Source organism: Carcharodon carcharias, chromosome 11, assembly GCF_017639515.1.
Source record: "Carcharodon carcharias isolate sCarCar2 chromosome 11, sCarCar2.pri, whole genome shotgun sequence".
Taxonomy (NCBI): Eukaryota; Metazoa; Chordata; class Chondrichthyes; order Lamniformes; family Lamnidae; genus Carcharodon; species Carcharodon carcharias.
The window spans coordinates 96,211,603-96,236,599 of record NC_054477.1 but is presented as its reverse complement, the minus strand read 5'-3'; the positions used below and the strand labels follow the sequence as shown (position 1 = coordinate 96,236,599).

Here is a 24,997-nt window from a genome sequence, read left to right as displayed (position 1 = left end):
ACTCCCCCTCACTCCCCCTCACTCCCCCTCCCCTCACTCCCCCTCACTCCCCCTCACTCCCCCTCCCTCCCCCTCCCCCTCCCCCCATCTCTCCCCACTCCCCCTCCCCCCATCTCTCCCCACTCCCCCTCCCCCCCTCTCTCCCCACTCCCCCCTCCCCCCCCACTCCCCCTCCCCCCCACGTCTCCCCCCCTCCCCCTCCCCCTCCCCCCCTCTCCCTCCCCTCCCCCCCTCTCTCCCCACTCCCCCTCCCCCCCTCTCTCCCCACTCCCCCCCACGTCTCCCCCCCTCCCCCTCCCCCCCTCTCTCCCCACTCCCCCTCCCCCCCTCTCTCCCCACTCCCCCCTCCCCCCCCCCCACTCCCCCCCTCCCCCCCACGTCTCCCCCTCCCCCCCTCCCCCTCCCCCTCCCCCCCTCTCTCCCCACTCCCCCCTCCCCCCTCCCCCCTCCCCCCCACGTCTCCCCCTACCCCCCTCCCCCTCCCCCTCCCCCCTCCCCCCTCTCCCCACTCCCCCCACCCTCACTCCCCCCTCCCCCCCCACTCCCCCCTCCCCCCCACGTCTCCCCCTACCCCCCTCCCCCTCCCCCTCCCCACTCCCCCCACCCTCACTCCCCCTCCCCCTCCCACCCACTCCCCCTCCCCCCTCCCACCCACTCCCCCTCTCTCCACACTCCCCCCCCCACTCCCCACTGCCCCCTCCCCCCCACTCCACCTCACTCCCCCTCTCTCCCCTTCTCTCCCCACTCCCACCTCCCCCCCCCCCACTCCCACCTCCCCCCCCCACTCCCACCTCCCCCCTCCCCCCCCCCACTCCCACCTCCCCCCCCCACTCCCACCTCCCCCCCCCCACTCCCACCTCCCCCCCCCACTCTCCTTCCCCGCTCCCCCCTCCCCCCGGCCCCCCCCCCACCTTCCCCTCCCCCCTCCCCCCCACCTTCCCCTCCCCCCTCCCCCCCACCTTCCCCTCCCCCCTCCCCCCCACCTTCCCCTCCCCCCTCCCCCCCACCTTCCCCTCCCCCCTCCCCCCCACCTTCCCCTCCCCCCCCCACTCTCCACTCCCCCCTCCCCCCCACCTTCCCCTCCCCCCTCCCCACCACCTTCCCTCCCCCCTCCCCTTCTCCCCCCCCTCCCCCCCCACCTTCCCCTCCCTCCCCCCCCGACCTTCCCCTCCCCCCTCCCCCCCCGACCTTCCCCTCCCCCCCACCTTCCCCTCCCCCCCTCCCCGCCCACTCTCCACTCCCCCCTCCCCCCTCCCCCCCACTTTCCCCTCCCCCCCACTCTCCACTCCCCCTCCCCCCCACTCTCCACTCCCCCTCCCCCCCCACTCCCCCTCCCCCCACTCTCCACTCCCCCTCCCCCCCACTCTCCACTCCCCCTCCCCCCCCCACTCCCCCTCCCCCCCACTCTCCACTCCCCCTCCCCCCCCCACTCCCCCTCCCCCCCACTCTCCACTCCCCCCCACTCTCCACTCCCCCTCCCCCCCACTCTCCACTCCCCCTCCCCCCCACTCTCCACTCCCCCTCCCCCCCACTCTCCACTCCCCCTCCCCCCCACCTTCCCCTCCCCCCACACTCTCCACTCCCCCCTCCCCCCCACTTTCCCCTCCCCCCCCACCTTCCCCTCCCCTCCCCCCCCACCTTCCCCTCCCCCTCCCCCCCCACCTTCCCCTCCCCCTCCCCCCCCCCACTCTCCACTCCCCCCCCCCACTCTCCACTCCCCCCCCCCACTCTCCACTCCCCCCCCCACTCTCCACTCCCCCCCCCACTCTCCACTCCCCCCCCCACTCTCCACTCCCCCCCCCACTCTCCACTCCCCCCCCCCACTCTCCACTCCCCCCCCACTCTCCACTCCCCCCCCCACTCTCCACTCCCCCCCCCACTCTCCACTCCCCCCCCCACTCTCCACTCTCCCCCCCACTCTCCACTCCCCCCCACTCTCCACTCCCCCCTCGCCCTCCCCCCCACCTTCCCTTCTCCCCCCCCCCCACCTTCCCTTCTCCCCCCCCCCCACCTTCCCTTCCCCCACCACCTTCCCCTCCCCCTCTCCCCCCACCTTCCCCTCCCCCTCCCCCCCACTCTCCACTCCCCCCTCGCCCTCCCCCCCAACTCCCCCCTCCCCCCTTCCCCCTTCCCCTCCCGCCTTCCCCCTTCCCCTCCCCCCTTCCCCTCCCCCCTTCCCCCTTCCCCTCCCCCTTACTCTCCTCTCCCCCCTCCCCCCCCACCTTCCCCCCCCCACCCCTCCCCCCCACCCCACCCCCCTCCCCCCTCCCCCCCAACCCACCCCTCACCCCCCCCACCCCCCACCCCTCCCTCCCACCAACCCCCCCCACCCCCCACCCCCCCACCCCCCTCCCACCAACCCCCCTCCACCCCCCACCCCCCCCCTCCACCACCCCCCCCTCCACCACCCCCCCTCCCCCTCCCTCCCCCTCCACCCCCCTCCCCCTCCCTCCCCCTCCACCCCCCTCCCCCTCCCTCCCCCCTCCCCCTCCCTCCCCCCTCCCTCCCCCTCCACCCCCCCTCCCCCTCCACCCCCCCTCCCCACCTCCACCACCCTCCCACCCCCCCTCCCCCTCCACCCCCCTCCCCACCTCCACCACCCTCCCACCCCCCCCTCCCCTCCCCTCCCACCCCCCCCTCCCACCGCACCCACCCCACCCTCCCAACCACAGACACACTCTTTCACTTACTCCCCTCCTCACTCCCACATATTTACCACAGCACCGTCTCCTCCACAGTCCCGCCAAAACATTGCCTCCACCTGCCCCAACGCAACTTTGCCCTCCACAGTCCCAACATACTTGTCTCCCCAGGTTCCAGCACTAATGTACCCGCACTTCCCTCAGCCCAGCAGCCCTCAGCACACTTAACAATGCTGGAGTTCACTGCTCCTCCAATCAGAGACTGTTTCTCTCCATCAGTTGCTGCTGATAGGCTCAGTAGTGAGCTTATCAGCAGCGAACACAGGAGCGAGAAAGTCTCTGATTGGAGGAGTAGCTCCAAGCAGAATCTTCCAATGAAACTCACCTGTTTGACCGGAATGTTGAAAATGGCTTCACAGGCCACACTTTGGATAAGCCTACTTGAAACATTCCCTATTATTTTCTCTTTGCAATCAAGATTCAATGCGTCTCTGCAGCAACCTGACTTTACAAGGAAATAAATGCCATGAAGAGATGTTAATGTCTATAACGTTATTGGAAGTTATTTTTAAAATGGAATTGTGGTGGTGTCAATGTGTTTGACTGTGTATCTTAATTGGACTAAAGCCAGCTAATCTGGGTGCTTTGATATATGGTAACTTGAGATGTTAATTAGGTAAACAGTAAGGGGGATAAAAAGGTTAAGTGTACATTTGCATTTGTTGAATAAAGCATTCAAGAGTGGGAGTAAAATCTTGCACATAGCTGGGAGACGCCAAGCAATGCGTTTATATTGCTAATAAAATTAGTGGGATGAAAATGTATTGTTAGGAGATGTGAAGAAAAGCCTAGGATACCATGGAAAATTTAAATTCAGAAGGAAAGGCTAGGGATAAACGGAAAATAGCGTGTGTGTGTGAGTCAGATGCACTTAAGATCTAACCAGCCTGTGAGCCGACAACTATGTCTGTAAAGGAATTAAATTGCAAGGAACCTCATTTTGAATTTGTAAGGTCAAATGTGCTTTGCCTGGTGTCTGTTTAAAGACAATGGGTCATTGTTGCCTTGGTGAAGATTTACTTAGGAGTAATTAATTTGGGAATTTGTTTAAAAGTTATTATGATAGTAATTTGTAGACGTGTGTATGTGTTTAATTTGTTGTTAAATTAATAAATGTTTACTTTAGTAATATATAAAAACCTTTTGTGGCTCAATGGTCTTAATCCTTAATTCAGAGCTGTATCTCAAACATACCAATTGAAAATATAGGTTATGGCAGTTGTTCAAGTTTCCCTCTGGGGTTTAAACAGTCTTTACCAACTGCTGTGTCATAACAGTAAAACTCAGGTAAAAAGTCCATGATAGCAACAGGAAACTGTAAACACAGACCTGTCACTTTGCATCTTAATGCGAGTTACTCCTTGGCAGACGGCGAGCCAACAGTTGCTCACAATCGATGTGTTGGCGACCCCTGTAATAGAGCATACAGTATCCTGGGCTTTTTAATAGGGGCATGGAGCACAAGAGCAGGGAGATAACACTAATTAGACCTCAGCTGGAGTATTGTGTACAGTTCTGGGCACCATACTTTAGGAAGGATGTGAACGCATTGGAGAGACTGCAGAAGAGATTTACAAGAGTGGTTCCAGGGATGAGAAACTTCAGCCATGAGGATAGATTGGAGAGGTTGGGACTGTTTCCTTTGAGAGAAGAAAGCTAAGAGAAGATTTGATAGAGGTGTTTCAAGATCATGAGGGAGCTAGATAGAGTAGATGGGGAGAAATTGTTCCTGCTCATAAAAGAATCGAGAATGAGAGGGCACAGATTTGAACTGTTTTGCAAGAGAAGTAAATGTGATGTAAGAAAAACTTTTTCACACAGCGAGTGGTTCAGGTCTGGAATGCAGTGCCTGGAAGTGTGGTGAAGGCAGGTTCAATCGAGGCATTTAAGAGGGCATTAGATGGTTATTTGAACAGAAACAATGTATGAGGGTACAGGGAAAAGGCAGGAGTACGGCACTAAGTCATATTGCTCATTCGGAGAACTGGTGCAGACACGATGGGCTGAATGGCTTCCTTTTGCACCGTAACATTCCATGATTCTGTAATTCTGTGATAATTTGGAATTCTCCATTTTGCTTTGAGTTAAAGTTTCATTTCAAGACATAACTATAGTTATAATGACAAAGTTCAGCATTCATGACACATCTTCCCAAAATGAAAAAAAAATAGTAATGATTTTTTTCCATAACACTATCAAAATACCACAAATTTCAACACTGCAAACATTTTAACAACTAATATGCTATACACAGTACAAGTAATATTCTCCTTCTTCTGTCACATTTTACCATTAACATTCTGTCTTGACTACATTATAAGACTTAACCTGTGACTCAACCAATCAAATGCAGCTATTAGGATTTAAAGTCTGGCTTGCATGAGTTCCAACTCTCTTGCAAATGAGAGCTTATTTCACCATTGGGTGATTCACTTCCTTTCAATCTCCGCAACAGATCTTTTTACATTTAGCGTAAGCTTTACAATTTCTCTATGTCTTTGGTTAAAAGTTTGTACCTTAACTTTGTGTTCCTCATGTTGCTTTTTAAAATATGTATTGGATTTTGTACATTTATAACACTGGATTAGCATTTGTGAGGGGGCCAAAAGTTTTACAATTTGTTTTGTTGGGTTAGCTTTATCTAGAACAGCATTGCTGATTGTTGGCGAACCATCTGGCTTCTGGATACTGGTGATTGTGAACTGGAATCCAAGGAGCAATGTCATATTGCTTCTTATCCTCTGGATTCAGAAACTTCCTTTCTTCTTCTTTAAAGCCTTTTTCTTGGCTGAGTTTGAGGCTGAGGCTGAGTTTCTGACTCCTTGGATGCATCTTTAGTTGAAACATTAATCCTTGCAGCAAGTTTCCAGATAGACACTACTTCTTTGAAGTCACTTGGCTTTTCCTGTTCAATTTCAGCTTCAATAGTTTCAATGGGTTTTCCTGAAAATAATGGAGACAACAATACCTTACCCCCAGCGAAGTTGTTTCCTAATAAGAAACTTATACTGTCAATAGGCAAACTAACAACAATACCAACAATTACAGGACTGGTAACATAGCACATTTTAAATTAACTCTATACAAAAGCATGGGTAAATATCTTCTGTTGATCCCTTGAACTAAGACCTTTGCATTCATCTATCTGTGGGAAAGTCATGTTATTGGCTAACACAGTGACTGTTGACTTGCCTGCTCACTGGACAAAAGCAGGGAACTATACCATTAAAAAGAAAACTCCTGTAATTTCTTGCAGTTTGATTCACTCTATCAGTAAACATAGAAGAAACTATCTGCTTGTCAAAAGCTTTACATGCATAGCCCACTGTTCTTTCAGCCAATTCAATTTCATGGCAATTTTCTCAAATGACACTAAGTACATCCCCATTCCCTTCTCACTACATTTGGGTATTAAGTGAGAATACTTTGCCAAATCAAAATTAAAAGGAGTTCTCTCTTAGTTAGCTTCACTTCTCCTCATTATCTCAAATTTGTGGAATCGTAATTCATGCTCCATTTCGAGGCTTTAATTTCTCTCTCTCCTTTTATCTCTTTCCTTAGCTCCTTCTTCTCTTGCTAATTTCTCTTTTTCCATGTCAATCTTTCTTAGTTCTATTTCTTTTCCAATTCCAGTCAGTTGTACTTAATCACTAACAGAACCAGTCATTTCTTCTTTGAGCATCAGATCCTAGTTAATTCTTCAAGCATCCTGTCTCTCTTAGCTCCTGATCTTATGTTAATTCCCACATGCTCCACTACTGCCTGTATGTCATCTTTTCTCAACTGTTTCAAACCTCTGAGAGTCAGATCCTTTCTCTCTACAAGGCTTGAGTCTCAAAGGTACTCATGTTGATTTCCCAATAAGATAAAGCAAAAGCAAGTGTGAAATCTTGTTTGTTTAGATACTGGAAAGTTCTAGTGAACAGATTTTAGTTTCTGGGTTTGATACTGGATGAGCCCCCAGTTTTATTATGATAACTGTTGGAGTGCTGTTTAGTGTACGCAAAGAGCACCTAAGTTGGAGTTTAGTGAGTGAGGAAGTTCGGTGAAGAGGGGAAGGAGATTATTCTTACATTTTCTACCTTTCCTCAGCTTCCAGTAGCTGGCTGTTACTTTGATTCAGGGGAAGCCCATAAATCAGTGGGAGTTTGGAGAGAGAGCAAGAGCTGGGAGCTTACAGATTAAATCTAAAAGTGACATCACAGGATTCCTGTAAATTGTTTGGTTGGTAAGTATAGGCCTTCCCAGACTCTGCACAGAGGAGATGATTGGTGAGTGACAGGTGAGTTGTTATATTATATTATACAATTATGTAGTAAACACTTTATATAAAGTTTTTAAGGTCTGTCAGCACAGCTTGACCGTGTGGAATGTGCATCCTTCAGAATGTGGGAAGTTGTGCAGGCACAAAGTCCCCTCGATGACTGCATCTTCAGCAAGTGTCACCAGCTGCAGAAACTTGAGCTCCAGGTTGCAGAACTCGAGCGGCAGCTGGAGTCACTGAGGATTACGTTTAGCACATTTAGAGAGGTGGTCACACTAAGAGGTAAGGAGCTAAGAGGTACACAGGCAGAGAGGGAATGGGTTATCGCCAGAAACAGGGAGGTAGTGCAGGAATGCCCTGAGGCTATCTCACTCTCTAACCACTTTTTCATTTTGGGTACTGTTAAGCGAGATGGTTCCTCAGAGCACTGTAGCAAGAGTCATGTTTGTGGCACCATGGGTAGCTCAGATGCACAGGAAGGGAGGAGGAACAGTGGAAGTGCTATAGTGGTAGGGCCTTCCATAGTTAGGGAATCAGATAGGCATTTCTGCAGCTGTAGATGTGACTCCAGGATGTCACGTTGGCTTCCTGGTCCCAGAGTCAAGGATGTCACAGTGCGGCTGCAGGACATTCTTTTCGGGGCGGGTGAACAGCCAGAGGTCATGGTCCATGTTGGGACCAATGACATGGGTAGGATAGGGGATGAGGCCCTAAAAGCAGATTTTAGGGAGTTAGGAAAATAATTAAAAACAGCACCTCAAGAGAGCAATCTCAGGATTACTCCCAGTGACACATGCTAGTGAATATAGGAATAGGAATGTTGAACAGTTCAATATGTGGCTGGAAAAATGGAGTAGAAGGGAGAGCTTTAGATTTCTGAGGCGCTAGGACCGGTTCAGGGGCAGGTGGAACCTGTACAAGAAGGACAGATTACACCTTAACAGGACTGGAGCTAATGTCCTTGCGGTGAGGTTTGCTAGTGATCTTGGGGAGGGTTTAAACTAGATTGGCAGGGGATGGGAACCTGAGGGGAACTTCAGAGTGGAGAGGAGAAAAACTGGCAGTGGGAAATAGAGAAGTATTAATTGATAAGGAAGATATATCACAGAGATGTATCAAGGTAAATAGAGTTTGATAAAATTAGAGTAGGCAGTAGTAAGTCATTAGATGGGGTCAGAGTAAGGGGGAAAGTAAAAAAGCCTAATCAGGTGTCCCGTCAGAACGACAAGAACCATGATTCATACCAAAGGAATTTCTAACCTTCAGAAACCAGCAGGGACCTTGTTATCATCAAAGAGGTGCTAATGCCCCTGTGATTGCAGAAAATCAAATTCCAAAGAGATACACCAACCCTCTTTACATTTCTAAGGCAGAGCTGGCCAGTAGAGATGGCATGTTTGCAAGGAAAAAAGGGACTCCTCCGTTAAACACTTCAAGATTCCATACCTGAGAAAATACATCCTTTGTCCAACACCCAGGAGAAGAAAGAAGTATGCTACATGACCTCCTTCAAGCTGCTAGAATCTGTAATGTTGCCATGTGGAAATGAACCCAGACAGTCTACCATTTTACCATCTAACCAGTAGCAGCAGAAAGAGCTCTGTCCAGGTAAATTGCCTGGCCCTCATCTACACTATGGGAAAAATTCTCCCTCCGTCGGTGGGGGGAATGTGCGGGAGCGGTGTGCCTCCAATCAGCGCCCCCAATTGGGCGAAAGAGCACACCGATCTCGCTAAGGCTAAGTTCTGCCTCGGGGAGATCGGCTTCGAATTAAAAATTGTTATACAAATGATAGAAAAATTTCCCTGACATGTCCCCTCATGTGACACTGTCACATGAGTTGGAACATGTCCATAACTTGTATTGAAACTTTTATTAAAAATTTAAATACCCTCTGGAAACCTCATCCCGCCCGTGGATGAGGTTTCGTGCTTTTTCTGAAGCCCATCAGGGCTCCCAGCCTGCCTGCCAACCTTAAGGTTGGACGGGCAGGTCCATTAATGATTTTAATTTGTTTCTCAATGGCCTCACCAACCTGAAAATGGAAATGATGCGGGGTCTCATCGGGAGTTCCACCTGATGTCATCCCTGGTCATTTTACACGTCAGCAAGCGAGCCCCACCCCTGCTTGCTGACTGGAAGATCCTGCCCTATGTACTACTGGAATATTGGAACTCCTGTATCAGTGCCCATAAAACTCATTCATTTCTAATGCCTTCTTCTCATTTCTGGAAAGTTAGATCACCCTGCAACAGTTTCAGCCTGCTAACTTCTGAAGGAATCTCCCACTGGACTTTTGATTCTGGACTCTGGGCTCACATGAAACTATAACTCTTATTTTTATTGTGGCCTTGCCCTGTACGTCTTTCTTTCCCTTATCCCTCTTTTATTGTATGAGTGCAAAAAGGGACGACATTGCAAAAACCTCTTTCTGCATTTTGTGTGGGTAAAATAAATCCTCTTATGTTACCTTATCTTGAGTTTGATGTGGGGTTACTAATAGAGGATTGGATCACTTCAAACTGCAGGGTTGGGGAAAATACGCAACCACATATAAAAAGGAAAATCAGAAATCAAAAACCTTTCTGTTTACGGACAGGTAATGAGAGGAGGAATCAGGGCTGTTTAAATTAATCCCTCTCCTGAATATAACACAGGCTTAATGTGCATGTATGTGAATGTACAGAGTGTGGTTAAAAAGATTGATGAACTAAACACACAGGTTGACAAATGGAATTATGATATTATTGCTATAACAGAAACCTGGCTCAAAGAAGGGCAAGACTGGGTGTTAAATATTCCTGGGTACAAGGTGTTTAGGAGAGACAGGAAAGGAAGAAAAGTCGGGGAGTGGCAGTATTGATTAAAGATGGTATTACAGCAGTGGAGAGAGAGGATGTTCCAGATGGGTCAAGGACAGAATCACTCTGGCTAGGGGTGAGGAATGAAAAAGGTGCAATAACATTGATTGGTGAAGTATATAGACCACCAAATAGTGGAAGGAATGTGGAGAAACAAATTTGCGAAGAAATTACAGAGAGGTGCAAGAATTATAGAGTAATTATAGCGAGGGGCTTCAATTATCCAATATAGACAGGAAGAGTGCAAAGGGACAAGAGAGGCACGTGTTCCTGGAATGTGCTCAAGATAATTTTCCACAGCAGTATGTTTCCGGTCCAATGAGAGGGCAGGCACTGTTGGACCTGGTTCTGGGGGATGAGTTGGCTCAAGTGGATCAAATATCAGTGGGAGAACATTTAGAGGACAGTAACCATTGTATCATAAGGTTTAGGTTGGCCATAGAAAAGGACAAGGAAAAATACAGAGCAAGGATAATTTGGGGAAAGCCAACTGAGAATGCATCTGAGTTGAGTGAGTCGGAATCAAATGTTGGCAGAAAAGATGGTGGCTAATCAATGGGCCATCTTCAAAGAAAAAGTATTGCAGGCAATGCCAAGGTATATTCCTACCAAGGGAAAGGTAGGGAAAAATAAATCCAGAGTGTCCTGGATGTCAAGAGAGATAGAGGTGAAGATGAAAAGGAAGATGTGCGCGTACAACAAATGTCAGGTAGAAAATATAATGGAGAATCATGCTGAATACAGAAGGATTAGAGGGGAAGTGACAAAAAAACTAACAAGAAATGCAAGGAGAGAGCATGAAAAGAGATTGGCAACTAATATAAAAGTGAATCACAAGGTCTTCTATAAGCATATAAATAACAAAAGGATAGTAAAAGAAAGAGATGGGGCAATTAGAGATAAAAAGGGGTCTTGCACTGGAGGCAGGAGAAGTAGCAGAGGTATTAAATGAGTACCTTGCAACTGTCTTTACAAAGGAAGAAGACGCTAACCAGGTTGAAATGAGAGAGGAGGTAACTGGTACACTTGAGGAATTTACAGGTGTTAGAAAGGCTAACTTTACTTAAAATAGATAATGTACCAGGACCAGATGAGATGCATGCAAGGGTACTGAGGGAAGTGAGGGTGGAAATTGCAGAGGCGCCAGTGATAATCTTCCAGTCTTCTTTAGACACAGGGGTGGCACCAGAGGACTGGAGAATTGTGAATGTTACACCCTTGTTCAAAATGGGGTGCAAGGTTAAAGCCTGCAACTACAGCCTAGTTAGTTTGACTTCAGTGGCAGGGAAACCTCTGGAAACTATAGTTTGGGACAAAATCCATAATCATTTAGACAAGTGCAGGATAATTAAGGAAAGCCAACATGGATTCATTAAGGAAAAATCATGTTTAACTTGGAGTTTTTTGAGGAGATAACAGAGAAGGTTGATAAAGGCAATGCTGTTGATATGGTATATATGGATTTTCAAAAGACATTTGATACAGTGCCACACAACAGACTTGTGAGCAAAATTCTAGCTCATGGAATAAAAGGGAAATAGGCACTTGGATAAGAAATTGGCTGAGTGATAGGATACAGAGAGTAGTGATAAATGGCTGTTTTTCAGATTGGAGGAAGCTCTGTAGTGGAGTTCCCCAGGGATCAGTGTTGGGACCTTTGCTCTTCCTGATATATATTAATTACCTAACTGTGGTGTTCATGGCATGATTTCAAAATTTGCATATGATACGAAGATTTGAAACGTTGTCAACTGTGATGAAGATAGACTTGAACTTCAAAAAGAAATAGGCATGTTGGTGGATTTGGCAAACAAGTGGCAGATGAAGTTCAATGCAGAGAAGTGTGAGATAATTCATTTTGGCAGGAAGATTATGGAGAGTGGTATAAAATAAAGGGAGAAACTCGAAAGGAGTTGCAGGAAAAGAGGGACCTCGGTGTATATGTACCTAAATCATTGAAGTTGGCAGGGCATGTTGAGAGAGCTGTTAATAAAGCATATAGTATCTTAGGCTTTATTATTAGAGGCATTGACTACAAGAGTAAGGAGGTCATGTTGAACTTGTATAAGACATTAGTTAGGTCTCATCTGGAGTACTGCATCAAGTTCTGGACACCATTCTTGAGGAAGGATGTGAATGCAACGGAGAGAGTACAGAGGAGATTCACAAGAATGATTCCAGGGCTAAAGAACTATAGCTATGAGGATAGATTAGAGAGGTTGAGACTGTTTTCCTTGGAGAAAAGAAGGCTGAGAGGAGACTTGATAGAGGTATTCAAGATCCTGAAGGGTATGGACAGGGTAAATAGTGCAAAACTATTCCCAATCAAGAAAGTATCAAGAACTAGAAGGCATTGACTCAAAGTAATTGGCAAAAGGAGTAAAAGTGATGTGAGGAAAAAAAATTTCACCTAGAGGGTGGTTGGAGTCTGTAATAAACTTCCTGAGAGGATGATGGAGACAGGTTTGATTGAGGTATTCAAAGGAAAATTGGATTTCTATCTGAAAAGAAGGAATGTGCAGGGTTACAGGAATAAGGCATGGCAGGTAGAACACTCTTTCAGAGAGCCAGTGTAGATTGGATGGGCCAAATGGCCTCCTTTTGTACTGTAAAGATTATGTGATTCCGTGAACTGTGGAGACCTGTAAACCAAATGAACTAAATATATTTAACAACCACAAAATGAAGAAATTACCAGACAAGTTTGCACATTCCTTCAAGGACTTAGCTGATTTCCACAGAGTTCCACCTGTTCAATCATCTACATAATGGTGCACCTCTTTCTGGAACCTTCTCAACTCTCAACTCCCATCAGTCATGGTAGGATGAATCTACCAGAACTTCCTTTACCTTCACACGCTATGGCTGATTCTGGACATTCAATCACTCAGGAGTGAAGAAAAAATCAGCTGCAGCATTCCTAAACATGCTTTCTGACCACTCAGGAATCCGGCTTTTTGATTTGGCTTGCTGACCACCTTCTCTCTCCAGCTCTCTCCTTTTCTTTTTGTGTCTGCCTGACAGATGGCTTCCATATTTTATTTTCCTTCTTGTTGGTACTGCTTCCAGGTTAAGGGTTACCAGGTCAATTGGCCCAGTATTTATTATTATTATTCAAAAATTATAATTGATCCTTTTACAAGTGATATAAACCCTTAAGTCTTTTTCAAACATTTAAAAAAAAACGATTACAGGTTCCTCAAAGTTTAGAGTAATTACAGATTTTTCTTACTGTTACAGCTTCTATGTCAAAGGCCCAGAAGCAATGGGTTTTTCAATGGGTTTCTATTTGAGTTTCTCTTCCTATGGCAACTAGATCACAGAAGCATGTCTCTGAGCTGAGGTATTTATCCGGAATTTTCTGTTTTACTTTGAGTTAAAGGTACCTTTCGAAACATAGATAATTTGTAAAGATCAGTGTTCATTACAATATAGACAGGCTGGTGGAAAAAGCAGACATATGGCAGATGAAATTTATTGCAAGAAGTTAGGGCTGGGGAATTGATACATTTTTGTAAGAAGAACGAGGAGAGGCAATATGAAATAAAGGGTGCAAATCTAAAGTGGGTGCAAGGACAGAGACATCTGGAAGTGTACGTACACAAATTGCTGAAGGTGGCAGGGCAGATTGGGAAAGTGGTTAAAAAGGCATATGGGATCTTGGATTTTATAAATAGTGGTGCAGAGTATAAAAAAGGAAGTTATGATGCAGCTTTATAAAACATTGGCTCAGCCTCAACTGGAGTATTGTGTTCAATTCTATGCAACATACATTAGGAAGGATGTAAAGGCATCACGGAGGGTGCATAAAAGATTTACAGGAATGGTTCCAGGGTTAGAGACTTCAGTTTTGTGGATAGATTGGGTTCTCCTTAGAGAAGAGAATGTTGAAAGAAGATTTGATAGAGGTGTTCAAAATCATGAGGGATCTAAACAGATATGATAGAGAGAAACTGCCCCCATTGGTGGAAATATCAAAAACCAAAGGACACCAATATAAGATGAATGGCAAAAGAACCAGCTGAAAAAAGGAAAATCTTTTTATGCAGCCAGGGGTTATGATCTGGAATGCACTGCATATGGTGGAGATGGATTCAGTTGTGACTTTTGATAGGGAATTGGATAAGGACCCAAAGAGAAAAAAATTGCCAGGCTAGAGGAAGAGTGCTGAGGAGTGAACTAGTTGATGTGCACTTGCAGAGAGCTGGCATGAACACAATGGGCTGAATAGCCTTCTTCTGTGTTACTACAAAGGAATGGGACTGCAGAGAGACCCACAGAACTGGTCAAGTAGGGGCTGTAAGGTTACTTTTATCTAAAAGTCTGGTTAATCAGTCCTTGCCACACCAATATGTCTGCCATACATCAGTTAGGGTCATATTCCTTTCTTTCTCTTCTACCTTCTCTCCTTCCTTGTCTTCTCTGCAGGCAAGACCACAGGTTTGCCTTCCAAATATCTATCTTATATTCTAACATTCAGGATTAATATGAGGTACATGTGACTTAACAATCAAACACACAACACTCCCACAAGTTAGGCCACAACTTGAGTACTGTGTGCAGTTCTGGTCACCTCATTACAGCAAGTATGTAATTGCACTAGAAAGGATACAGAGGAGATTTACAGGAATGTTGCCAGGGCTGGAAAATGCAGCTATGAGGAAAGATTGGTTAAGATGGGGTTGTTCTCATTGGAACAGAGGAGATTGAGGGGAGATTTGATTGAGATGTGCAAAATTATGAGAGGCTTGGATAGAGTTGATGGGACGGGCCTTTTAATTTTACCAGAGAGGTCAATGACTAGGAGGCATAGATTTAAAGTGATTGGTGGGATTAGAGGGGAGATGAGAAAAACATTTCTCACTCAGAGGGTTGTAGGGGTCTAGGACTGACTGCCTGAAAAGTAGAGGCAGAAACCCTCGGCTCATTTAGAAGGTGTCTGGATATGAATTTGAAGTGCTGCAAACTGCAGGGCTTTGGACCAAATTCTGGAAAATGGGATAGGCTGGGTGACTTGTTTTTCATCCAGACACAATGGGCCAAATGGCCTCTTTCTGTGCTGTAAACTTTCTGTGATTCCCCCTAGCTGCATGAATTCCCCTCCTGTAATGGAGTTCTTCGACTCCTCCTCAGACTTTGTGTAAGGCTCATCTGATATGTCCAGACAGTAAAAGTACCATTTCAACAGACTGATTGTTAACTTCTTTGTGAATTTGGGTGAAGGCACAGGTCTCATTGCGTTCCCTTTCTGCATTGTTGTGATGATTTTAGGCTAAGGTAGCAATGGGTATCAATAGTTCCCAGCAGCTAATCATCCATTTATTCTGCTCTTCAAAATAATTAGATTGGTGACTTTCACTACAACAGGAAGGGCTGGCCATGTGCAGAATGTCACCTGCAGATCTTGTATATGACACAATTCAGTGTCTGTCTCCCTGCTGGAGTGCAGGTGAAAACAGGTCTCCACTGACACCAGCAAGTAATTGCATTGACTGTACAATGTAATATTTGGGCCACTTACGGATGGGCAGCAGTTGGCTGTTGTACCCTTACACTTGACTCTCCTCCCTCCTCAGAAATTCCTATTACTCCTGCAAACCCATTGGCAGGCCTGATGGAATGCCTATGGTTGACACTGCACTGGTGATAACATGAATGCAGCTGTATGCACCAAAGGTGTGCTGAATTGAATTGGGGAAAACAGCTGACAACAGGCAAACATTTGTTTGCACAAATGCAAGGCAACATTAGCTGTAGAAAGCAAGCCTCAATAATATAGCATATTTCAAGTGTTGAGCTCTTCAATGAAAAAATTCAGGCCTTTAAGTAGCCATTTTATACTTGTGCTCAGTGAATTAAGAGCAGCACTGCAAAAATACATGGGGAATCTGGAAAGTAGCAGTTTATAATAATTAACATATCTTTGTAACTCTTTCGAGTACAAACACGTTTCCATCTGTTTCAGATGAAGTTACATTGCTTCATAGATAAAAACAAAAAAACTGCGGATGCTGGAAATCCAAAACAAAAACAGAATTACCTGGAAAAACTCAGCAGGTCTGGCAGCATCGGCGGAGAAGAAAACTCGAACGCAAGTTCTGTCGAAGGGTCATGAGGACTCGAAACGTCAACTCTTTTCTTCTCCGCCAATGCTGCTAGACCTGCTGAGTTTTTCCAGGTAATTCTGTTTTTGTTTTACATTGCTTCATAGTTTGTCATTGTGAGATTTGAACTCTTGAGCTTCGGGTTACAAACCCAGTACCATAACCACTTGGCTATTTAGGCCAAGTATAACATATCTTTGTAGTGTAGCCTTAACTACCTAATTGATAACCATCTGTGCTATTAACAAGTGGTCATTCCCTGAGCGCACCTCCCAGAACTGACTCTTCCATGTGGTGTCGAAACGAAACAGTGTGAGACTACTGCTTCAAGGAACTTCACTCTGCTTTACTTCAGAGTCAGGTCATAGATGCATAGAAAATCTCAAGCTTGTAATAGACCGTAGGCCCATCTAATCTTCCATGCTGCTGTCTTTGAGTAGTATCCAATATGGTGTTTCTTTTCAAGATACTTTCCAACTTTGCTTTGAAAAGATTTAGTTTACTATCCCTGCAAGCTCCTTTGATAAGCCAATGCAAAAATCAATTCTCTCTATATCAAAAGATTCTGTTCAGCTTGGGTCCTGATGCCAGGTTTACATTGCCAGTTGAGTGCTAGTGCAAAGAGGAAATCACTTCACACTCACGTTAAATTTGCAGTGCATATTCACTTCAAGTTATCTTTGAACTGTTGCAATATGTGTGATCTACATTAATATTTTGGATGTGGAGAGTAACATGGCACAGTATGCTGGTGTACGGGTGCACATGTTGGAGAGGGCACAGGTGTTTGCCTATCATTCCCCACTTGGTGACTTCTGATTTTTGAATTGGCTGTTGTCGTTCAGAGGAGAGAAGCTAAGCGCTTCCTCGCTGGGGGTGGCTGGTCATCCATCACACTGTGGGTTGTTGACACATATCATCCATTGGTTGTCACAGCATGGATCGCCAGTGGCTGTGTCGGAATAGGAGAATGGGTAGTAGCATAGGCATAAAAAAAATTGGCCAAAGGAGGTTTTGACAAAAAAGGGATTACACTGTTTTTATTAAAAACAGCCCGGAATTTACACATGAACTTAGGTCAGTGAAGTCCTCATTTTAGTACGAGGCATGGAAGACGCGCTCCTATTACATACCGGGATTTCTAATGTCTCATCATGCATTTCTCCAATTGTGTAAAATATAAATAACTGAGAGAAAACAATCCCGAAATCGAGGAGGTGGGGTTTAAATTAAATTGCCTCCGGAGAAAAGAAAGCATTTTTTTGGAAGGGAGAAAAAAGTTTCCCTGTTTACAAATCGACGCAAAATTCTCAAGAAACTTAATCGTGAAAGGAAAGCTGGAAGAATCGCTGTCTGAAACCCGAGAACCAAGCTCTCCGGGTACTGGATGAAGCTTCCACATTTTTTTCTGAGGTTTACTTTTTTTTTCAATGAATCTGAATCAGCGGCTTTTCTTCTATATGTTTTTTTTTAAATGCCCCTTCGCCCATTTTGTTTGCTGTTTGGAGTCTGTGGTTTTATTTTCCTTTCCCTTCCCTTGTTTACTCAGGCAGTGGCGGTATCATTCCGCTAGTGTTGGGAGAGAAGCTCCGTCCCTCCCTCTCTCTCCCTCACACACACACACGATGTGAGTGAGTGCCAGCTCGGTGCACGGAGCCAGCGAACAGCGGCAGAGCCGAGTGCCCCAGCGGCAGCCACTTGCGGACAGACCGAGCATCGGCGGCCCCCGTTGCTTCCTCTCCGCCCTCGCCCACCAGAGAAAAAAAAACTTGCCCGCAGATCCCCCGCCGGCGGCGCTGACCAAACCTCCCGCATCCGGATGGCCGGGAGCGGCAGCGCCGACATCCCCGCTCCGATTCCGCCTGCCATCGGGAGCAACTTCCCAAGTTTCAGCGCGATCTGCTTTTTCTGAAGACTTTTTTTGTGTGTGTGCGTGTTGTTGTGTCTTTTCTTTTCCTTCCTCCTCGCTTCCACCCCCCCTTTTCTCCCCTCATTTTTTCTCTCAGTCGCGTAGTTTTTTTCTCCCTCTCTCTTGTTGGTCGGGACAGAAGATCTAAACAGATCTTGTGTGTGTGTGTTTAAAGAGAGAGAAAGAGAAAGTATCAGTGGGAGCATTAAAGGGGCCGCTGCCACCACTTTGTCTGAAGGAATATTACAGTAACACGAGAGAAAATGGGCTTCACTCATCTTAAGGGAGGTGGATTGGAGGATGCAAAGTGTTTTTGTTAAGATTTTGACTTAATTCAAACAAAAGGGAACCCAAGACTTTTTTTATATCGCAATCTCTTTGGGAAAAGGAAGAGAAATCCGGGGACAAAAAAAGAAACTTGTCAACATTGTGTGCTGGGAGGGTTAGGATGGGGGATTATAACATGCCCCCAAACCCGAAGCACAGCGCGATCGTGGAGAGGTTGAGGCAGCGGATCGAGCTCTGCCGTCGGCACCACGCAGTCTGCCAGGTCCGCTACGAGCAGAACCAGCCGCAGCGCATCGAGCAGGAGCGAAGGGACAAACTCGCCCTGCACCAGAAGTACCTGGAAACACGCAGCAAAAAGACTCCCAAAGCCAAACAGCAGCAACAACATGAAAGCAGCCGGGCTACCAAAAACTGCGACAGTGAACAGCCCCCAGGACCTAACGCACCCAGTGAACACAGGAATCTCACCTTGATCGCTGTAAGTTTGCTTCTTTTACTTGTTCATCTACTTTCAAAAAAAAGAGGCACGTATGTAGACTTTTTTGGAATTCTCTTTGTTGTTGTTTTGGTTGATTTTGTTCAAAAGAATTGGATCTGCATAAGGTTTTTTTCAAAATGTGTAGTTAGACTTTGGAAAGTGTCTCTTAAACCTCTATTTTTCCATCTTGTTGACAGAGGTTACTTAACGATTTATGTGAAATTGCAAAGAACAAAATGTCAGTTTGGTTTAATCTTACGAAATATCCATTGTAAAGCTCAAAAAGGCTGTCCCATCTAAACATGGTTTGTGCCACAGTATTGTAACCATATTTCTTTGATAAGACTTGTGGAACTTTAAATAAATTAGAGCCCCAGTCTATTGACTCCCTAACCAATTTTGTGAAATAATAAGCAGTGACCTGTGTGGGTTCAGTCTTTGGTCTATACTTTCAAAAAACCTGCCTATACTGTATTGAATGAGCCCCCACATCCCATTGGAAGAAACAGTCAACCATATATGTGTGACCAATAAATTGAGTGTGCTTGTTCAAAACTTCTGAATTAGCCAATAAATTGCACCTGCTTACATTAAGGGTTGTAAAAATTAGGATAAGAACTGCTTTGATTTCAACAAGTTTGTGGATGATTTTATCTACGATTTTGAATAACAGTCAGTGTGTGTGTTATACAGAATAACAATTGGCAATTAGGGGATCAAAGGCAGTTATATAATTCTCAGGCTTTGAATTGATGTATATTGTCCAAATTATGTTTCTATGGTATTTGAACTCCTTAGACATGTAGGTGGTTTGTAGCTTACTCATAACTGGTGTTTATATGTATGAGGGATAAGTTTCTTAGTCAACTGAACCCTTTTTAAATGTACAGCATATCACCCAGGACTGAAACTTGTCGACATTGGTACATAGTTTCTTTCAGCCACGGTTTTGTGAAAAAGACATTTCAATGTTGTATGTTTTCTTTTTTCATTTATTTTCTCCCTTGTCCCCTTCTTCTGAAAGTGCTGGTTCCTAACAAGAGAATGGTTCCACAGGTGTAGTTGTCCTCTATATTTTACCCAAGTGCCCATTATTTATATCAGCTTGACAATGTGTGTTAGCAGTTTATCTGACTGGCAGCAATAGGGACATATCATATCTGTGTCTTATTCTGTTCTTTTCTGATGTCTACATGTGTGTATTTCCAACAGAGTTTGTTGGGTAATGAATAGGAATCCTAATGATTTTTTTCCTTGCATAACCCAGGGGTGCTGAGTCCATTTGTAGTGTTCCTGTTGTATTCTGGCTGAGATCAGCTGAGTGAGTACAAAGAATAGATCAGTTCAGGAATTACTCAGTATGGCTTAGTTACTCATTGCATAAACTCGAGACGAGTGCCCTGACTGTACACGTGTGTGTGTGTCTAATATATATATATATTTATATAAATAGTTACAAGCTGTAATTCACTCAAGCAATTGTGATGACATCTCAAACCGTGAAGTTGAAGCTTTAGCAGATTATAAACTTCAGCATGACATTGATATTGAATTACAGCCTTAAACTCAATGCCAGTTATTTGTTTTTGTATCATTATTAGTAGTTAAAATCACTTTTTCAAAAAGCTGCTTATTGACACTACTTTTCATAAAACAAATAGTTTTACAAGCTTTAGATTATAAAACAGGAAAACAGTATTTAGTAATAAACATATGCAAGAGCAAACTAAGTACGTACAATAATTATATTTCTGTAGGTTTACATAATCTTTCTAAATGGCTTATTGAGGGTATGGGATCAAGTACTGTATAAGAAAAATCGTACTTAAGTGAACATTCTTTCGTATTGTAACAATGTGTGATATCTTAGCCCATCATTTCAAATTGCCATCACCACTTGCGGTAGAACTGTAACCATCAGGATTTTAATCTAGCATTCTTTTGCTCAAAGCACTCTCTCCAAACTAATCTCGGGAAAACAACATTAAAATTTGACAACAGGACATTTTTCACAGTTTGAGTGGTTATGTGCAAAATGAACACACAGCACTGCACTTTATTTAAGTCCTATTGACACATTGTACAATGTATATATTGGATGTATGTACATATGTTTAATACAATTATACATAGTAGTTATCTTTGGACAGCTTAAATAATGGTGAAAGGAAGATGAAGACTTGGGTGTCAAAGGAATCTAATTCATTATCATTCAAATAGTGAGAAAAGGTTCTGTGACATAGATTTTCTTTAAAAGGAGAAATGCTTGTTTTAAGTAATCTTACCAGGCCATCAGAGATAGCTTGATGACAATAAAGGTGAGATAATACAGAAATATATGATAATAGGAGCTGTTGTAGATCACTGAGTTTCTCAAGCCTAACAATCTCAATCATAAAATTGACTCCGCACTCTCAGCCTTTGGAAAGGAATGGAGTTCCAGATTTCCACTGATCTTTATGTCAACTCTGTTTGCTGATTTGACACCTAAATGGCTGAGCTCTAATTTTAAGATTATGGTCCCTTGTTTTGGATTCTCCATCAGAGAAAATTGTTTCTCTGTATCTCCTCAATTGAAACCCTTTATAATCTTAAAGATCTTGATCACCCACAATGTTCTAAACTCAAGGGAATACAAATCAAAATTAGGCAACTTGTGCTCATAATTTAGCCCTTTAAGTTTTGGTATCATTCTGGGTGAAAGGGTAATGAAACTGAGATAAATTGAATCACGTGCTTAACTGCAATACTGCGTGGTTCCAACAAACTCCTGGGTCTAAAAATACAGTATGTAGCCACATTTGAACATATTGTGATTTCATGCACATTGTAGATTTGATTTTGAATATTTTGGGAGATTCCTGAACTATTGCTGCTAGCAAGAACTGTTAATGACTTGTTAATTAATGTATTTGATAAGCAATATTTGCTTCATGCTTGAAAGTATTAAGAAAATAAGTAAGTTGTATTTATGTAGCATTTTCGGGCTGTGCCAAAACACTTTCAAATCCAGTGTATTACTTTGGAAGTCATTAATCTCATGTAACAAAATGACAACTAATTTGCACACTGCAATGATCAGTTAACCTGTTTTTGACATGGGAGGAATGTTGACCAGAACAATCCCCTGCTTGTCAAATAATATCATGAGATTTTACATTTATCTCAACAGGCAGACAACCCACAGTTTAATGTCTCATCTGAAAGACAACACTGCAAGAAGCATAGCACTGTTTCAGGGCATCACACAGCATTAGTTTAGATTATGTACTGGAAGAGCAAGGTTTGAGCTCACAAACTTCTGACCCTGAGTGAGCCTGCTACTAACTGAGCCAACCTGAGCCTTTAGGATAATGCAGAGAATAATAGTCTGGTTTCATGTAGCAAGACCATCGACATCTGAAAAGAGAAAATAAGTTGACTCAACTTTCTCCTATAATTCTTCAGCTGGCATATTGTGGGGAGAACATGTTTTAATGCCAAGAGAGTTTTCTTGTAAGAGCCTGTTTCTCATTTTAATAGAAAGTCATTTGTTTTATCAGATTTGATACTGTATATATATAAAAAACTACCTATTGAATCTGAATAAATGGCTTTTTCATTAGAGTTATAATTTAATTTTGCAGAACATATGCTAAATGTTAAGACATTTTCAGTCAAAAAACAGATTGTTGTTTAAAAATCTATTAGTTCTTTAACCTAAATTTGAGATGGGTTTGAATCAGACTTCAAATATCCAATTTTGTTAGAATGCTGTTTCTCCAAATGATTGTTCAGCAAGCCTTTTTCAAATGTTTCCATATTCTAAGTTAACCATTAAGAAAGTATTAGTCCGTGAAATGTACTTTCTCCCCCAACTCTAAGGGTTCAGAGCATATAATGTACTTACCAGCAAATAGTTTTTGTCACTTCAACTATTTTGTAATTTCTTAGATTTTGTTTAAATCACATGTTTAACATCAACCTGAATATCATAGTAAAAATAACAGTCAGGCAAACAGCCTCACTAAAGAATAAATTGCACAGTAATTTCCAGCGAACCGATGTGTGCAGTTAACTGCACAAACCAGGAAGGTGCTGTTTAAGTTCCCTGCTCCTCGAGAAGCTTTGCTATAACAATACTTCACCAAAAGACTCGGCATTGAAATACTGGCAACAGTGTGAAGTCATGGTACCAATAAGGTAGAGACTAACTGGTCCATTTCACTAAGTTATTTTAATGGCAAGATAAATCTTAATTACTATGAAACAACCTTTCTAATAGGTTTTTTGGTTTTATCTCTCTTAGTCACATCTTTCTTTCCCTCTATTTATTTTATTTTCTGTACATGATTTTACATTTATTTAACTGTTCTAACATATACTTCCTGTTTCAGACTCTGTGGCCAAGATTTTCAAAGAGCTACAGGGTTGGGACCTGGTGCAGGTGGGCTTTGAAAATTGCAATGCCTCTGGGACAGTTTTCAATTTTCAAAGGGCCAGGGGGCAGAGGGAGCGGGGAACATGCTCGCTGCCAAATAATGGCCACTTAAGCTCCTTAAGGAGCTTCTTAAGGGGCCTGTCAAAGCGGAATGCAATTTTCAAAATTTTTTCCATTGAGTCCAAACAGTCTTGTGCACATTTGTACACAGCTGTTGTGGGGACTAAATAAATTTCATCGGAGGTTTTTAAGACAAATCTGTGGGCCAACCAGCACCAGCGTAATCGCTGGTACTTACCCTGTCGTGCAGTCCCATTTCCACCTTGTTCCACCTCCATGGCCTTCTGAGGAGCTGCTTGCTCAAATCAGCAAGGCAGTGGCAGCCTTTGCCTTTGTCACTGTTGCCAGGCAGGCAGCTCCTGCCTCCTGGAGGCACATGGGGCCTCTAATTGGGTGCTGAGCTCATCTCCTGGCCAATTAGGCCATATACATTTAACATTGTCTCTCAAAAATGACGCAGCTTGGACGTAGGGTTGGGACCCAGAATTCATCCAGGTGTTGGGTCCCTGAGCCCGCATTGAAAATTTGCCCTGTGTCTCAATAAGGACTTTGCAGTTTGTTAGGTTAATGGAATACACAATTGCTTGCCTGCTTACAAGGGCCTAGCTCCCTTGTAGAGAGCACTGTGCTGTTTTGGGTCACTAATCACAGCAAGTTCCAGTACAAAAGCCCATAGGAAAGCCTGTGGGCAAGTGCAAGTGAAATAAACAACAGGTGCCATTCCTTCACTATTCACTGCAAAATCCCGGCCAATATACCTCAAGGTAATTTTCAGGGGCCTTGTGCTTGCACTGATGTCCAATTTCTAAAGCTTTTCCTGTTGGCATAGAATCTCAATAAAATGCTTCATTATTGTGCATTTTTTCCTTATAAATTTCTTTTCAAGAATCCAAAGATTATAAAAAAACATAAGCAAGTTGAAGCAAGATAATTGTGAAGCATCTAACAATTAACGGCCCAAATATAACATTTATTAAAAAAAGATGGAAATTTTTGTTTTACACAGAGATACAGCTCCTGCGTATATATCTTTGTGCCTACCAGTCAATTAAAATGGATACATTTTTTATAGCTTGAAAATGAAGGTGATTAGAAAACCAACTAACTTGTACTGCAATCAGACAAGTTTACCTGTTCAGGGTAAAGATGAACATTTTAAACCTAACAAGGTAGTGAGACTGAAGTAAGTTTGTACCAATTCCTGAACAGATACTGGAGGTGATGAGTATTCTTGAAAACTACTGAGCCGGAGGTTTGTGGTGGAGTTCTGCCAGTAAGCGGAGGATTTCTACTGCATCCTGAGGACAATTCATTGAATACAGATGAATTCAGGATTTTATCTGTTAACTTCCACCTCCCAACTCCATTTAGAAAGTTCCAAGTTTGACAACAATAATAATTGACTAACATAGCAGATAGTCTGATACATACAGTATGAAATGTATTATATGCATTGTAATTTATGTGGGGTTCAAGTGACATCATGAGGCTTTAACTCACTCAAAACCCATTCACGCGTACAGATTTAAAATCAGGTCCCTTAAGTCACAAAAACAAAGATTGCAGAGTTTATTGTTACCAAAGTGTTCATGCATTTAAAGCATGCTCCTTTCCACATTCTTGGTGGCTGGCTTATTCAGTTTTTGACAAGTATTTGGTAGCTGCCTCAGTTGAAATATCTGATTTGTACTGGATTATTACTTGTTGTCTTTTCATCTCTGGGACCATGCTTTGAAACCAGCCCAGAGTTTCTTTTTTCTGCTGGTTTCAACATGAACTTTGCTTGGGCAGTCCCAGACCGATTTGTGGTGGGCAATGGGCCCAGACCACAAAGCTGGTCATCACTTTAATTAACCTTAAATTGGCAGTTGCACTCAAGCTGAAAGAGTGGTTAGCATGGAAAATGGGCAA

At 44.3% G+C, this 24,997-nt stretch overlaps 1 protein-coding gene across 1 annotated transcript in view; it reads left to right on the top strand.

Annotated features, from left to right (window-relative positions):
- The first annotated feature begins 17,532 nt into the window (after positions 1 to 17,532).
- Positions 17,533 to 24,997, top strand: part of zmp:0000001236 (mastermind-like protein 2) — a 416,718-nt gene continuing 409,253 nt past the window's right edge. Inside the window, exon 1 of the mRNA XM_041199671.1 lies at positions 17,533 to 18,606. Within this exon, the coding sequence (XP_041055605.1) occupies positions 18,289 to 18,606 (318 nt within the window). The 5' untranslated portion in view covers positions 17,533 to 18,288. The remainder of the gene's footprint in view (positions 18,607 to 24,997) is intronic.